This window comes from Acartia tonsa, chromosome 8 (genome assembly GCF_053477335.1).
Source record: "Acartia tonsa isolate MP-2025a chromosome 8, ASM5347733v1, whole genome shotgun sequence".
NCBI lineage: Eukaryota > Metazoa > Arthropoda > Copepoda > Calanoida > Acartiidae > Acartia > Acartia tonsa.
Genome location: NC_137267.1, coordinates 35735359 through 35751301, shown reverse-complemented (window position 1 = coordinate 35751301; position 15943 = coordinate 35735359). Strand labels below are relative to the sequence as shown.

The window sequence follows — 15943 nt, the reverse complement described above, 5'->3', positions numbered from 1 at the left end:
ATTTTTAAATCCCCCAAAAAAAGTTTACTGGGGACTTAATTCAAATTTGGGCTCTGCAGTCTGATTCAATAGGTGTCCTAGTATATTTTTGACCCCCCATTCAAAAATAGGTTAAAAACAGTTTAATATATTGTTAGACGTGAATATAATTAAAACTATTGCGCAATAACTTTAAGAATTTAAGGATGGACAAATAGACTAAAATTAGTTGATCTAATAATTAAAGTAAATAAAAGTAATAACAATAAACGTAGCATATGATGGTCATTGAGGAGGTGATTGGTTCGAATCTCGACCATAACCATGTCATAAAAAGATAAAAAAAAAACATAAAGACATTAAATTATCCTTTCTTTAAATACAAAAAAAAATTGGCCATGTTGAATTTGTACAATAACTCTTATTACAAAAATTTAAAGTTCAACCCAAAATAAAATTTCCAGTATGACATCGAAACCGCTGGATTAGAACAGGTTCTCAGTCATACTTAAAAATCATTTATCATTTTTCATTTTGATATCCGCGAAAAGCTATTATTAATACGATGCGATTGATAACTATTAAATGGTTCCATTGGAATTCAGTCCACACGGGATTCAACCCACGGAATTCAGCCCAGCGGGATTCAACCCAACGGGATTCAGCCCACACGGAATTCAGCCCACACGGGACTCAACCCACGGAATTCAGCCCACACGGGATTCAACCCACGGAATTCAGTCCATACGGGATTCAACCCACGGAATTCAGTCCATACGGGACTCAACCCACGGAATTCAGTCCATACGGGATTCAACCCATGGAATTCAGTCCACACGGGATTCAACCCAATATATATATAAAATTAATAGTTTAAAAAATAAATTTTAAATTTGAGAACAAAATTTTTAGACAAAAAGTTTTTTTTAAGTTTTGAAAAAAATTAATGTAAAATTTTTTTTAGAAATTTTCTTATAAAATATGCTTTAAAAAAAATAGAGAAAAAAATTATTTTCTAAAATTTTGTTCTCAAATTTGAAAAAAAAATATTTTTTAAGACTGAGAATTTTATATATATATTGGGTTGAATCCCGTGTGGACTGAATTCCATGGGTTGAGTCCCGTATGGACTGAATTCCGTGGGTTGAGTCCCGTATGGACTGAATACCGTGGGTTGAGTCCCGTATGGACTGAATACCGTGGGTTGAGTCCCGTATGGACTGAATTCCGTGGGTTGAGTCTCGTTTGGGCTGAATACCGTGGGTTGAATCCCGTGTGGGCTGAATACCGTTGGGTTGAATCCCGCTGGGCTGAATTCCGTGGGTTGAATCCCATGTGGGCTGAATTCCAATGGAACCCTTTGACCACAGTAGCTTAAAATAGGTTTCGCAATATTTGGGTTATCTGCTGTACACATTTGGAAATTATTGAAGAAATAGGCAATCCATTTTCAGCACATCAAATTTTGAGTCTTAATGTTTTCAATGAGAAAATTAACAAGTCATTTTCAGGGATATAGGGTTAGGACTATGGGCATTTAATATTAGTTTCAGAACTTTTTAACCAATAATTTAAATTTACAGATGGGTTTATAATAATAAGAGACGTATTGTCTTATACCTTAAGTAACCTGCATTGTACACGTCCATAAGACTAAACCTCCTACACCTTAATAGTTTTTATTTTAAGTGCACAAAAATTCCGGAATACCTGACTAATTTTATAATAAATGTAATCATAGCTTAAAATTAAAGTCGATTGATTTTTTAAAAAAAGATAAAACCTATATACTAAGGACTATTACTAAGCATTTCACTGTTACAACAATTCAAAATTGTTAGAGGTCCTATCATAAACAACTTTATTCTAAAGCATCATCCTTAAGTTAGTATTAAAAGGAATTACATATAAGATGTAAATTAAGTCTTCTTGAATAACACAGCCATTCAGCTAAAGTTGCTTTGGTAACATATATAATATATCTTAAAGTTTCTTGGGAGTTATAATTATAGTTGTTTTAGATTCAAATACTTCAACTTTTATTTATATATTTTGAGCCTTAGGTGATGACTTTGATTATTTTTTTTATTCATTGTGAACACTTTACACTTAGAAATTTAGCATTGTTTGTTTTTCATATTGTTCTTTAATATATGCTTAGTAATATACACTTTGGAAATAATAATAGCTTCGCCCGTGCCATCGAGGGAATAATTTTAATTCACGAAATTTTCAACAATGATATAAACAGGTCTATCTTAAATAGCAGGCAGGTAAATAATTCTTTTAATTCTCTCCTACTTTAGAAAAATATTTTTTAAAACTTGGATCAGGCGCAGTTCACGGTAAACTGTCAGAGATTTAAAGGGATAAGACAATAGCCGATAAATTGACATCCCAAACGATGATTAACCAAATTACCCTTTCTGTAGATTACATCTAATGATTTAAACGTTTGGACATTCAAGTAGATGAATGAACCAACCAATCAAAATTTATTAAAGTATATAATATATTAACCGACAAAAGTAAGCCTACATATAATCTGGAATAACCATTACACATTAATACTCAGGCAGGGCACATTAATGCGCGAAAAAGATTTATTTTAAGCATATTATTAAATTTAATCTTTCCTTGTGCATCATCGGATTTTCCTGATTAATCATAGTCCATATCAAGCTGCGTATTACTATTACTATGTGCGGTCATAACATGTACGTTATACCGTTTGGCAGCAAGCAGTCTTTAAAGTTCATTCCAGATTTTTAGATGATATTGATCCAAGGAACATTTTATCCTAAACTGCATTGGATCCAAATATCTAATCCTCTTTTAATATTATTTTTTCCACGCCCCTTTTTTTGCATATAAGGCGCGACAGTGAATAAGTCGGCGAATTTAAATCACAAAATAGGTGGGGATTGAACAAATAATATAAAAAATAGGAATTTTATTTGAGTTCTGTTAATAAAAAAAACTTAAACATGACGGATAGTATATAGTTATAGAATAGCTCAGCTTTAAAATTAGAATTTATAACACATAAAGTATACATTTACGACCAAAAAATGTTATATCAAAATAAGGATGACAACATCCATAAAAGCGAAGCTCTGAAACGACAGGACAAACAGACATTAACACTTATATAGTGTCAGAACTGAACAATCAGAACATAAATGAAGAGTCAAAGCAAAATTGTAAGTAAATTTGTTGAAAAACTTCTTGATACAAGTTAATGTTTAAGAACATACTTACATTTTTAGGACTTGATTATAGAGTTGCTTCGCTTATAATATTGTACTTTGCTGTCCCAGGAATCAGTATAACAAAAATCAGACCAATCGGATAATTAGATCACATAAAAATTTGTTGTTAAAAAAGTAAAAAATCAACATGTTTGAAAAGGACGTACGCACATTCTGGTAATGATTATAGAGTTGCTACGCTTTCTAAATCGTACAGACGGACGTACAGACCGACCCTAAGTATAAAAAAGCTTCGCTTTTAATAATTGAAAGTAAAACTTAAAAAATTTACACACAACTTTAATGAAAATGCAACAAGAGCTTGTAATCAACTGAATAATCAAACTAGAATTTCATTACGGCAGTCTAGTTAGTGCTTTCCCACAAAGTGCCTTTTTAACACTGCTGCCCCTACCCCATTAATATTTTAATAAATGTTAAATAGGGGGAGTTTAGTTTTTTACCATGCCTAACACCTGCGCGGGGGAGGGACTAACTCTGCAGTGCTACCCAATACCTTATGCCACTATAACCTAACCTAACCTGATCTAAAGTAAAAATCAATTCTAAAGTAATAACAAAAAATTCCATCCCTTTCTCCTATTTCCAATTTAATTCAAAAATAAAGGAGGGGTTGTCAGTGTTTTACAAGGAACCATAAGTTAAAGGATAGAGTTTAACTTAAAGTCAAGAAAATAAAACATTATGATAACCCGTTTTACCCCATCCCTTATCCTCTACCCCACTTTTGCTTTCATTACAAAATTCTTCCATCCTAACTTAACAACGCTACTCAATAATTTAGCTCACCAAATTTACACATAAGGTGACGTTAACATGGGAAATACATATAATTAATTATGAAAATAATATATCCAAGTGCGTCTGTCGATAAAAAGAGAAAGACGCAATAAATCATTTAGCTCTTTATTTTTAATTTTTTAAGTTTAAAAATATTGTACTCGGCTATTCCTTGGCCGATTTAGGCTTTTAATCATATCCTGGCCGAGACAAATTTAGACCGTTGACTAATCAAAAATCGGTTCAGTTAGAGGGATACCCAACGTCTCAATTTATTGCTACCAAAAGTCTTATAACTACGTTGCAATTATATAAAAACCCGTAAATTGAGTTTAATCAAAGGAGTATACTACACATTTCAATCACGCCCCCATCCCGTGATACAGCGTGGCATTAATTTGTCATCGACCAAGTTAAAGCACCGCCTAATATTTACAAACAAAGGGATTGTTAAATAAGTCAAAAAATAGTTTTTATCTTTTCATTGAAAGAAGTACGATGTCTTTCTATCTGTCACTAAAAATCTCTGAAATAGCTGTAGTCCCTCACGTTATTTTTTGTCCAACCAGCGGCTACGCCCCTAGAAGCCTCTAAAGGCAATTATGTGGGGAGACGGAGGGGGTTTTCAGAAGAAAAAAATTTGTGGGAGGGGTTGATTTATCTGAAGGGGGGGGGGGGGTGGAGTTACCCTACCCAAAAAAATAGTTAAAAATCTTTCATAGGCCTAAAAGAAGCTTTACTGTAAAGGAGAACCATAAAGGTTTAGCAGTAAGCGTGATCCTTCCCTACAGAATAACGAATAAGAAAACATCATTATAAAACTAGTGTATATAACATCCCATTGCCCAATTCTTCTCTGACATGATAGCCCTCATTAAATTATATTATTAATATGAATAGGGAAAGATTCAAGTAAAAAATATGTTTTTTCAATTAATGTATGATTTTAATTATTGGTTGTCTTTTTACTACAGCTTGAATTTCTTATCTAATTTCACAAAATTTTTGTAATTCACTTAAATTTTAAATAACCTGTCTTCAGTAAGGAAGGGACCGTTGTCTACTAAACACATATTCCTATGTAAAGCATATATTATTTTATTTAGGGAAGGTTATACAATATATAATATATGTGTTTATAAAATAGTTAATTTTCAGGCTATTTAAGTAGCCTAATGGTTTTTCAGCTTATAGGATTCCTTTCTCATTTAGATCCTTAATTAGATAATTAAGTTTAGTTAAAGCCGAAGAACTGAAAAGGAGATTTTTAAGTGACAAATGGGGTGAACATTTTATTTTCATGATGTAGGTGTTTTCTTAAAGGATTTTTAAATATTTTTTATTTATAAATTTTGCTAAGTTATTTTTTTAGCTTCTTTATATGTCATCACGGCTACGACGCAAAGTTCTAGTGGTCTGACGAAGGGTGTTCAAAGTCCTTAAAGTTTGATGTGTGGCAGCATAATTGTTTGCTATTTTGCTTTGCATTAACTGTGATATTTAATTTGTAAGGACTTTAGGAATCTCACTTAGGCAACATAGAGAAAGGTATATAGTGAACGAAAATAGCCTCCGGCGATTTCAACGCTGTCCCCACACATTGGTCTAAACGCGGTATAAAAAGATATAAAACAACAGTAAAGTAAATAGTAGAACAAGCAAACTACAATTATCAAATAACATTGTCCATAAAAAACATTTCCCCAATTGTTTGGTAAATGATTGATTTTGAATTTTGTCTATACAAGATAAATGTGATTAACTAATGGCAAAGGAAGCCTGCAAGAAATACACCGCGTCTTTTAAATAATGTCTGGTTTAATATAAACACAGCAGTGTAGACTAAAACATATTTAGTAAATATAGTACAGCAAAGTACCAATCATAAAATAGCAATAAGTAATTGGTTCCAAATATTATTATATTATTAAATTTTGTCCATACAAGGCCAATGTGATTCAATAATGACTGGTTAAGTATGAACAGGGTAATTTAGAATAAACTAAACATTCATGGTTAGTTAGAATAGGACAGTGAAGAAATGTCAATCATATATTAACTAGTTTCAAATATACTAGTGATTAATAAATTTGTCCTTACAGTACCAATGTGATTTAATACTGACTGGTTTAATATGTACACAGTAGTATAGAATAAACATTCATAGTTAGTTAGAATAGGACAGTGAAGAAATATCAATCATATATTTACTAATTTCAAATATTTCAATTTTGTCCTTTGAGTACCAATGTGATTCAATACTGACCGGTTAAGTATGTACATTGTACACTGTAGTATAGAATAAACATTCTTAGTTAGTTAGAAAGAAACAGCGAAGTATTAACCATATCCATATATTTACTGATTTCAAATATACTAGTGATTTTTAAATTTTGTCTATTCAAGACCAATGTGATTATATTCTGACTGGATGAACTGAAATTAGTTTCCGAATGTGAACACATTTTCCTAGGTGTTTCCCAATCCTATCTCAATATTTGCTACTAGCTAAAAAACCTTCAAACTTAAAAAAAAAAAAATCAAAATTTGAATGTATTAACGATTTATACATTATACATTCAAAGTTTTAATTTTTCAAATTTTGATTTTTTTTTTTTGAAGTTTGAAGGTTTTTTAGCTAGTAGCAAATATTGAGATAGGATTGGGAAACACCTAGGAAAATGTGTTCACATTCGGAAACTAATTTCAGTTCACCTCTGACTGATTAAAAATGTACTCAGTTGAAGAATATAGGCTAGGCACATAAAGGAAGTTGAATCATAAACAAACACTACCTAGTTTATTTTAATTTTTTTTCTCGTATTCATTTGAATCCGGTGGATAGGAACCGGTTCTCATCTACGAATATAGAAATGTACAATCATAAGATTAAAACTAGTTTTTTTAGCCGGTGCCTTCGGCACCACGGGGCTAAAAAAACTAGTTTTAATCTGATAATTGTACATTCTATATCCGCGGAAAGCCGTTTATAATACGATAAGAGAAATAATTATTCAGTGATTTACCGATTTTAGAAAATTGTTTTTTTTTTTGTTGAAATAAAAATGGCCTGACAATGTTTTCTATAACAATAGAAGGAGATATAGGTTTTTAGTAGTGATACTTAATTAGTATCATTAGATAAATTTGCTCATAATATCGAGGGTATATTGAAAAATATTTAATGTTGAAAATTCGATGTATAAATTGTACCTTTTTTAAAAGTAATGCAATTTAGATTTAAACTAAAAATATATATTTTTTATTTTAATATAATATTGTTTTCATAGGAAAATAAAAATAGAATTTTTTCTTTTTGTTAAAAGTGATATTGTGATTAACTTATAACTTCCAGTCAAGGTTTTGCAATCAAACATCGCCCCTTTATTTTAATACGTGTTTGCTACATAATATTCATGATTATGTAAAATTTATCAATAAAAATTATATAATTGAATTCCAGATAAAAAAAATACTAATAAAAATGGAAGATCAAATATCTGAAATACCTTACTACAAGGAGTATGGGGTAAGTAAATTTTTGGTGGTTTCCCCCAAAATGTTTAGTCGAGCACAGAAACCTCCTCTCCTTATTTTTGTAAATAAATATGCAATAAGGGGAGGATTGTAGTATTCTTCGCATTACCCTTTATGGGGCCCTAAACCTACGGTACCTTAAACATGAATTTCTATTCTGTACCCAATATCACCTAAACTAACTTCAGGTAAAACAATAACACTTAATGAACCAACTGCCCCCCCCTCCCTTTATTTTTCAAGAGGTGAGAGGTTCTGTGCTGGCTGGGTATTGCTTATTAATTTATCCTGAAATTAGAGGACAAAATGTTTTAAGGTTTTCTTTATTACAGTTAATACTTGTTCTTTATTTTGTTGTTCCTACAGTGCACTGCTTATTGATGTAATCGTTCTTGTTTTTATTTCAGGCCAATGTTGGCCGAGGTATTGGCGCAGCCGTTGTGGTAGCAGTTATATTTATTGCTTACGGATTAGTTCAAAGGTAAATATTCGCATTACTGATGTTGCAATTATTATTTGCAAATACATGCACACCACCCAGCCGCGCGTATAGCTATTAAGCGCGCAGACCCCTATACCAGGCACAGAGCTTTTGCGCAGTCTTTATATATCTAACTTTTTGTTTTAAAATATTTTATGTAAAAAAATCTGAAAGTAAGTTACCCTTTTATTCTTGTTAATTTATAACACTGACCAATTAACAAAGCAACGGATTGATTATAAATTGCTATTTTTAGTAAATCGTACGTAGAAGTTTCAGGCATGAAATTTAGATAAAACAATTATAACCTGATGCCTAAATTACCAATAAGAAAGCTGTCTGTCAGGACGTACGTACGAACTGACCTTAATTATAGAAAAGCTTTGACGTTAATAAAGTTTGTTTTGTTTCAGATTTGTTTTTGGGCGGCGGACTGAAGGGCGGGATCCCACTGCTCGCCAGCCGGACATTAGTATGGTGTATTCCAAGTCCCAGGAGGCGGCTACCACCAGAATCAGAGGCGGTCATGTCAATTATGGATTGGAGTAGTGGCAAGAAATTGTTATGGTGTACCATCACTACCATCAAATATATCACATTATCATAGCCTAAAAAACTACAAATTATTTATATAACAAAATTCAACTTCCCTTTTGCTTTATTAGAGGCCCCTACATGGGTTAGGGAAATAAACTTTTTTTGCCAGGCATTTCAGGAGAAAACAACAAAGTAAAATTTTAATCTAATATTTAACCTTTCATAATACCTGATCTGAAATTAACAATGCAAACGCTTTTTTAATATGCATGACTTGATGGAAGCAACTTTTCCAACTAATTACACGTCCATTATGCAATAACTTGCAGACATGGTGGAGCTGCCCGAAAAATAAGCAGCTATCGACCCCTCATTAAATGAATTTTATAATTTCTGTGAAATTTATGGCCTAAAAAGCAATAATTATTATTATTTTGTAGAAGTTTTATATTTTCTTTCAATTTTAATATTATATACATCATATGTATTTGTGTAAAAACGAAAATAAAAAGTAAATATTAAAAAATGCAATTTTTTAGTAACCCAAATCTTTGTAAAGATCTAATTGCACTATACATTCCAATTATTTTCAGACAGACAACCCTATATGCAGAACTTATTTAAATGCTAAGGTTTTCCCTTTGCTCTACCCGTAAAAACGAGGAACCTGACAAAGCAGAAGCAATAACTGTTACTAGCTTTATGTAAAATGCGGATTTGGCTGGGATTCAAACACATCACCACTCTGACATGAAATTTAATGTAATAGGTATAGATGTATGATCCAGACAATTACCTGGCCGGGCTGTCTTGGGAACCTTTTTCGTCTGCTAGCAAACTGCTTTTACTATTTTGTAGCTACTTGGCTTTGTCAATATTTACTACGTTATTGCCTGATATTCAAAGACCCAATTGAAAGTCGGCACAGGGTCAAAGAGGTGGGGACATTCAGTTATCTAACTTCTTTTCCCTCTATTGCTTTACTCTAATGGCATGATATAGTGTGTCGTAATTTTAACTTTCTATGGTTGTATTTCATTCTTGAAAATAATAAATAAAAATAATTTCATTAGGTATTCAATATTTCAAAAAGTTTATTAATAAATAATATGTACAATAATGAAAATTTTGAAATAAAAACAACATAATATATATAATATTAATATTATAGATCATAGTATAAATATAAAAATATTTCATAAATTTTAATCAATTTGAAACATGTATGAAAAAGGTTTCAATAGATAAGCCACTAAAAATACATGATTCAAATAGATTATAATAGCTAAAATTGCATATATTAAAACATTTCATAACTACTCCATAGCTTTTAAGCATTACAGGTTGGATAATTCATACGGAAATTATTCATTGCAAGTTATGGAAATTTCTGTCCTTGTTTGTATAAAAGTATATAAATGCAACAAGTTATCAAATAATAGTTGAACTAAATTTATAAAGTAAACCTATCTTGCTAGATAAGTATAACAATGGATTTAATATTACTAGGATCTTACACCACATTTTCATGCTCTCTAATAAAGTGAACCTTGTAGTAGGCTAAAATAACGATCCCCCATTACCCCAACCCTACCCTACTAATGGGTAAACAAACTGACCAATAAATAACAAGGGAAATAACAACATAAATTGACGTCAGCTTTTCCCTGTTAAACTTTCCTAGTATCTTCTACATCCATTGGTATACCTTAATTTTTAAGACTTTACATCGTGATATTAGCGCAAAAAAAAACTTGATATTGTTATTTTTGGGTCCCAATGTGCATTTTGGGGACCTATATTCAAGATAAAAAGTAAAGTTATTTAGTCCTGAAAAAGGAGTCAGTCATTTAACAATTAAATAGAACTTCTAGTAAATGTTTAATTAAAATAATTATTATTTAAAGAAATTATTTTAATCTTAAAATAAACGGCACTCTTGGCTTAAATATGTATAGAAGGGAGAACAATTTTGTATAAATTTAACTATTTAGAAAGCAATTTTACATTAGAATTAAAATTAAAGCCATTTACTATATATTAAAACTATTGTATACAATAAAACAAAATTAAATAATTGAACTAAGAAGGTTTAAATAAATCGTTTAAATAGATATTTTAAAAAAATAATAATTAAAAAATTTAGATTTTAAATATTTTTTTGTAAAATGTGCTCTGAAATAAGGAATTATAAAAACTAAACTAATAATTCAAAAACATGATCTGTAAAACTATAATCTGATAAAAACAGGCTTTAGCAGATATAGACAAATAAAGATAATTTAATCCGCACCCAGATTTCGGGAATAGTCCCTTTCGTGGCAACGCCCCTTAAGGGTCGATTCGTCGTATTTTTAAAATGGCTTTTTATAGGTTAGGCTAGGTGATTGTCCCATAAGGTTAGGCAATTGGCCCCGCAGGGTTAGAGCCCCCCGCAGTGGCTAGAAATAGGAGAAATCCTACTGTGTAAAATACGAAGAATCGCCCCTTGAGGTGCGTTGCCATGAAAGGGACCCCAGATTTCAAACAAAGTTTCTACACAGTGATAACTTTTCCATTACTGCTGTCAAAGAAGAAAGGTTGAAAATTTTCAACTGAGCTTCCTAACTGCTTTGATTCGGCCTGAAAAAAAATAAAATTTTAGTTTTTCTATATCCTATAAACTGATTTTATTATTAGGTTTATTAACACCCATAAGACTACGAACTCTTTGATTGCACGACCTTTGGCTGAGAATTCCTAACTGTGTATGGTATTGCATTGTGCCTGTTTTGGGCCACGGCATTCCCTCTTCTCTAACTATTATTAATATCGCGCACCTGACCTATAAGCAGTAGCAACTATTTTTAACGTCTTTAACGATCCATGGTCTAGGTTGAATTTTTAGAGATGCTATGCATCTTCAACTGAATTTTAAATTTAGTTGAAAAGATTACAAATTGTTTACATTTACTTAAAATGATGACGTAGCAACATGAATATAATTTTTCAAAGGTTTAGATTTTACTCAGGCAAAAGTTTTATTTGTATCATTTATGATTTTTATAGAAATTTTTAACTGTAGCATATTTTTGTTTATATTTAGTGTAATACAAATAGCTACACCCCCCCCCCCAAAAAAAAAAAAATCATAATAATCGTCACTTAAAATTGGTTATATCAGTTAAGCTGTTAGCATACGCAGACAGACAAACAGCGTTCTCTTTTACTTATAAATATAGATGGAATATTTTCTTAATTTTATCTTCTTCAATCATTTTCTACCTATGTAAAATTAGATTTTATACTCTTAAATAATACAAGGATGACAACATCCATATCCTTTTAAGAGTTTATCTGCGTCATAAGTTATAAACAAGTCTAAAACCACTTAGATTGGGGGATGTTCTAAGGTGTAAAATTCCAGGGGTCTAAAGGGATAAGACAATGTCCGATAAATTGATGAAATTGTACATCCCCAATGTTATAACACAAAATTACCCGATCTGTTGATTACAATTAGTAGCTGAAAACTTAACTAAATAAACCAACCAATCAAAATCCATTAAAAGTCCCTAAAGTTGTTAGGCCAACGAATAAGAAAAATCTATAATAGAACTATAATAGGAGACTAGTGTAATATACAGCCCATTGTCCCATCTCTCTCTGATAAAGTTCTGCCTTTGTAGGCTTTTAAAAATTGGGGGGAAAGTGTTGTTGTAACTGTTGACATATATACTTTAATTAGGAAAAGTTTCGCTTATTGTAACTTTTCTTTTATAAAAATGAAAACTCAACAATTTTATTTTACTTTGTACTCAACAAAATTTGTATTGTACAATATGATATTTTTTCTCAATAAGACTTATTTTCCCATTTTTTATTCATTTTACTAAAAAAATCCCCCCTGGATAAACAAAAAGCACAAAAAGAAAATAGATGTTTCAATCCTTATAATAATGTAACAGGATCTGTGTTTCTGTATCTCGCTAAACGCTGAACCGATATGGTTCTCCTTTGCAGGGTAGCTTCTAGGTCCTGGGAAGATTCATATCTATCTTGTAAGAGGGTACAAGCAACCTCCTAAAAGAAATCGCCTATAGAAAAAGACCCCCGAATTTTTAAAAAAACTTTTTCTTTTTTATGCTTCAATGAAAAGTGGGGATCGACAACCCCCCCTCCCCCCCCCCCCTCAAGGGCCCCTAGAGGCCTCTAATAGGTGTAGCCACTAGCATTCAAATAATGTTAGGAATTAAAACAAAAAAATATTACAAAAGGGTTAGTTTGCTTAAATTGTTTGGATGAAACATGGAACGTTACGTTGTTTAGGGGGGTCTTGGCCCTTTGAAAATGAAATAATATGGATATCATTAGAAAGTAAGTTTAAAGGTAAATTCTCGACTTTTCTCATGTTTTATTGCTGTAATAAATTGTTTAAAATTTGAAAAAAGTTAACATTATTTTGTTATTTTGTAACCAAGTTTTATTTTACAGGTTAAGCTAACTTAAATTAATGCTTTAATAGTTATTTATAGAATTGTCTTATAAACAGCTTTCCGCGGATATTAAAAAGAAAATTTTTAAGATTCACGCCAAGTTAAACTAACAAGTAATAATTCTATGATTTTATTTTAATATTCGTGGAAAATTGTCTGTAATATGATGCTATGACTGAGAACTGGTTCGAACCTAGTATTAGTGTCTAACTCTTTATCTTTGTGACGTAAAAAAAATCCATCTCTTTTTTAGTGGTTTCCTTTCCCACCTCCCCTCTCATCCTTCGATTTTTGTTACGTTACAAAAATAAAAAGTTAGACACCATTAGTAGGTTCAACCGGTTCTAATCCATCGGATATTAATCAATTTCGAAGCCATGACTGGACTTTGTAATTATGTCCATAAATAACGGAGAAAGTAATAACATTTTGGATGAGTAAAATAATAAAAAAAGGAATAAATGAAAAATGTTTCCTACTGCTGCTATCAGGGGCGTCCAAGCTTTTTTTTTAGGTGGGGGGGGGGGTAAAATGGCGCGAAAAGCGCGCCACAAATTCCCCCCCAAAAAAAAAAAATTTTACCCCGGGGGTAAAATTTGCTTGGGGGGTGATTACCCCCCCTGAAATCTGTTGGCAGGGGTAAATTTTGTTTACACCCCCCCCCAAAAAAAAAAAATTTACCTTCGGGGAAAAATTTTTTGGGGGGTAATCTAAATTTTATTAAATATTTAGTATAAGTTAGAGATTTTTTATTTTTTACCCCCCCCAAAAATTGTTTGGGGGGGGGGTAAATACCCCCTCCTAAATGGTTTGGGGTGCCTACGGCACCCCCAGGGTAGGGCTAAATATTTTAAATGGGGAAGTAATCCCAACTTTACCCCCCCCCCCTTGGACGTCTTTGGCTGCTATGTCAGGTGCGCGACAATAATAGTTCAAATAGGTGTAATGCCTTGGTCAAAACAGGCGCAACTATGTCATGCACAGTTAGGACTTGCAGAAAAAGGTCGTGCAATCAAAGAGTTGGTTGTCTAATTGGTGTTAATTAACCTAATACCTCGAATGTTTGGAGAGAAAAGACGAGATTTGGCTTCTCTTAGTTATCCTGGTTTGTTGGATCAGATGTTAGAGTTTCATGGACAGACGCTTAGCCCGTATTAGGTTATAGACAGGTAATAGGTATCTGGCCCCTTCATTACAAAGATCGAATCTACTGCAGTTCACGGTAAAATATTGCTGGTAAGCAATATTTCCAAAAATCTATGAATTTTAAAGGCTGCTAGATGCCCAACGGCTGAACGTACAGATCATGCCCGCACACTGTTTTAAGCGGCATAAGAAGGCCTACAAATGATTTGGAATAGCCATAAATCAATAATGCATAATTATCTCGCAGTGCAGAGAAATGCGCGAAAAAGACCTTTTTTACGCGTTTTTTCTTTAGTGAAGCTTTCCCTGTGCATAATTGGATCTTGGCTATTCCAGATTATTTGTAGGCTTTCTTATGATGGTATAATCTGTACGTTCAGCCGTTTGGCAGCTAGCAGCCTTTAAAATTCATAGATTTTTGGAAATATTGCTTACCAGCAATATTTTACCGTGAACTGCAGTAGATCCCAAAGATCTTATTAACACAAACAGACTTCCAACCACTTTGGAAAAAGAGTATAAAATGAAACCTGTATTTCCGTGAGCAATTGGAAAATTTTCTTAGCATCTCTTTTAGCTGCTTTAGTTGGTGAGCCTTCCACTGAGGGGAGAGGGGATTTTCTTTCATTTACTGATCCCTCATTATTTTCTAAAAATAAGATATAAAATTAACATCATGTGTCAGGACGGCTTAAAACAAAAATTCAGGAATATGAAGGATAAATAAAGGATAACATAGAGAATAAATTAAGTACACTCACATTTAGGATAAACAAAAGTTTGGACACTTGTGGTTTGTACTACCCGATCAAGATTTATTAATAAGTTTTAAGAAGCCAACGAATGAGGGATTAGAGTTATTGGTAGAAAACTAAAAGTTTACACATTGATGGCTTGTATATTTTATAACCTATTCAGATTTATTAAGTCCCCAAAGTTGATTGACTAATGCGATAAGAAACCAGTCGACAACTAACACTTAGATTTGAATCAAAACTATTATGCCTCAATAAAGAAAATAAATAAAAAATAATTATTTCAGGAAACAGTAAATGCTTACGATGCTATGTCCCTCCCGTCCCCAATGAACTTTACCTTGATTTTCTTCTAAATCCGTTTGCGGATTTTCTGTAGTATTTTTATCCTCAGATGTAGTTTCTACTTGTCCATTTACATGAGCAGATGTATCATTAGGAATAGTTGAGTTTTCAACCAGTGTTTCAGGGACATCCTAATTTAAATAATTATTAGTATATTCTAAAAATAAAAACAATGGGGTATGGATAGGAATATCATTCTCATTTAAACAAAAACTCATTTTTATGCTAAAATGTGGTTTAATTTTGGTTTTTAATTTCATTTATTTCTCCAAAGTAGTCATTTTTTCCCCGAGGTTATTATGCTTTCTTTTAGTAATTAATAAAAATTTAAAATCTTCAAAAAAAATTCAAAAATCTTCTAAAAATATTTTCATATAAATATGACTGTATAGACATGGGAACTTCAGTCGTGCGAGGCTTGTGGTGCAGAACTGAGATTCTGTTCACCGGTTGCCATGCCAGTAGATTCCAGTGAATTAGAACCGGTTCTAAGTCATACTTAAAAATCATGTATCGTATCGTATTATATCCAGTTTTCTACGAATATAAAAATGTACAATCATAATATTAAAACCATTTTTGTTGGCCCGTTTCTTCGGCATCTCAGGGCTAACAAAACGAGTTTTAAATTTTACT

General features: G+C 31.9%; 1 protein-coding gene and 1 long non-coding RNA gene across 2 annotated transcripts in view; one reads left to right on the top strand and one right to left on the bottom strand.

The window, feature by feature from the left end:
- The first annotated feature begins 7481 nt into the window (after positions 1-7481).
- Positions 7482-8761, top strand: LOC145325550 (uncharacterized). Its single transcript, XR_013881508.1, has 3 exons — positions 7482-7560; positions 7976-8049; positions 8463-8761. It is a non-coding gene; the product is annotated as an uncharacterized LOC145325550 (long non-coding RNA).
- Positions 8762-9665: 904 nt separating this feature from the next.
- The window catches only part of LOC145326817 (golgin subfamily A member 2-like), a 44500-nt gene continuing 38222 nt past the window's right edge, over positions 9666-15943 (bottom strand). The window contains exons 28-30 of the mRNA XM_080170246.1: positions 15303-15438; positions 14738-14856; positions 9666-11208 (exon numbers count right to left, since the gene is read on the bottom strand). Of these exons, the coding sequence (XP_080026372.1) occupies positions 11122-11208; positions 14738-14856; positions 15303-15438 (342 nt within the window). The 3' untranslated portion in view covers positions 9666-11121. The remainder of the gene's footprint in view (positions 11209-14737; positions 14857-15302; positions 15439-15943) is intronic.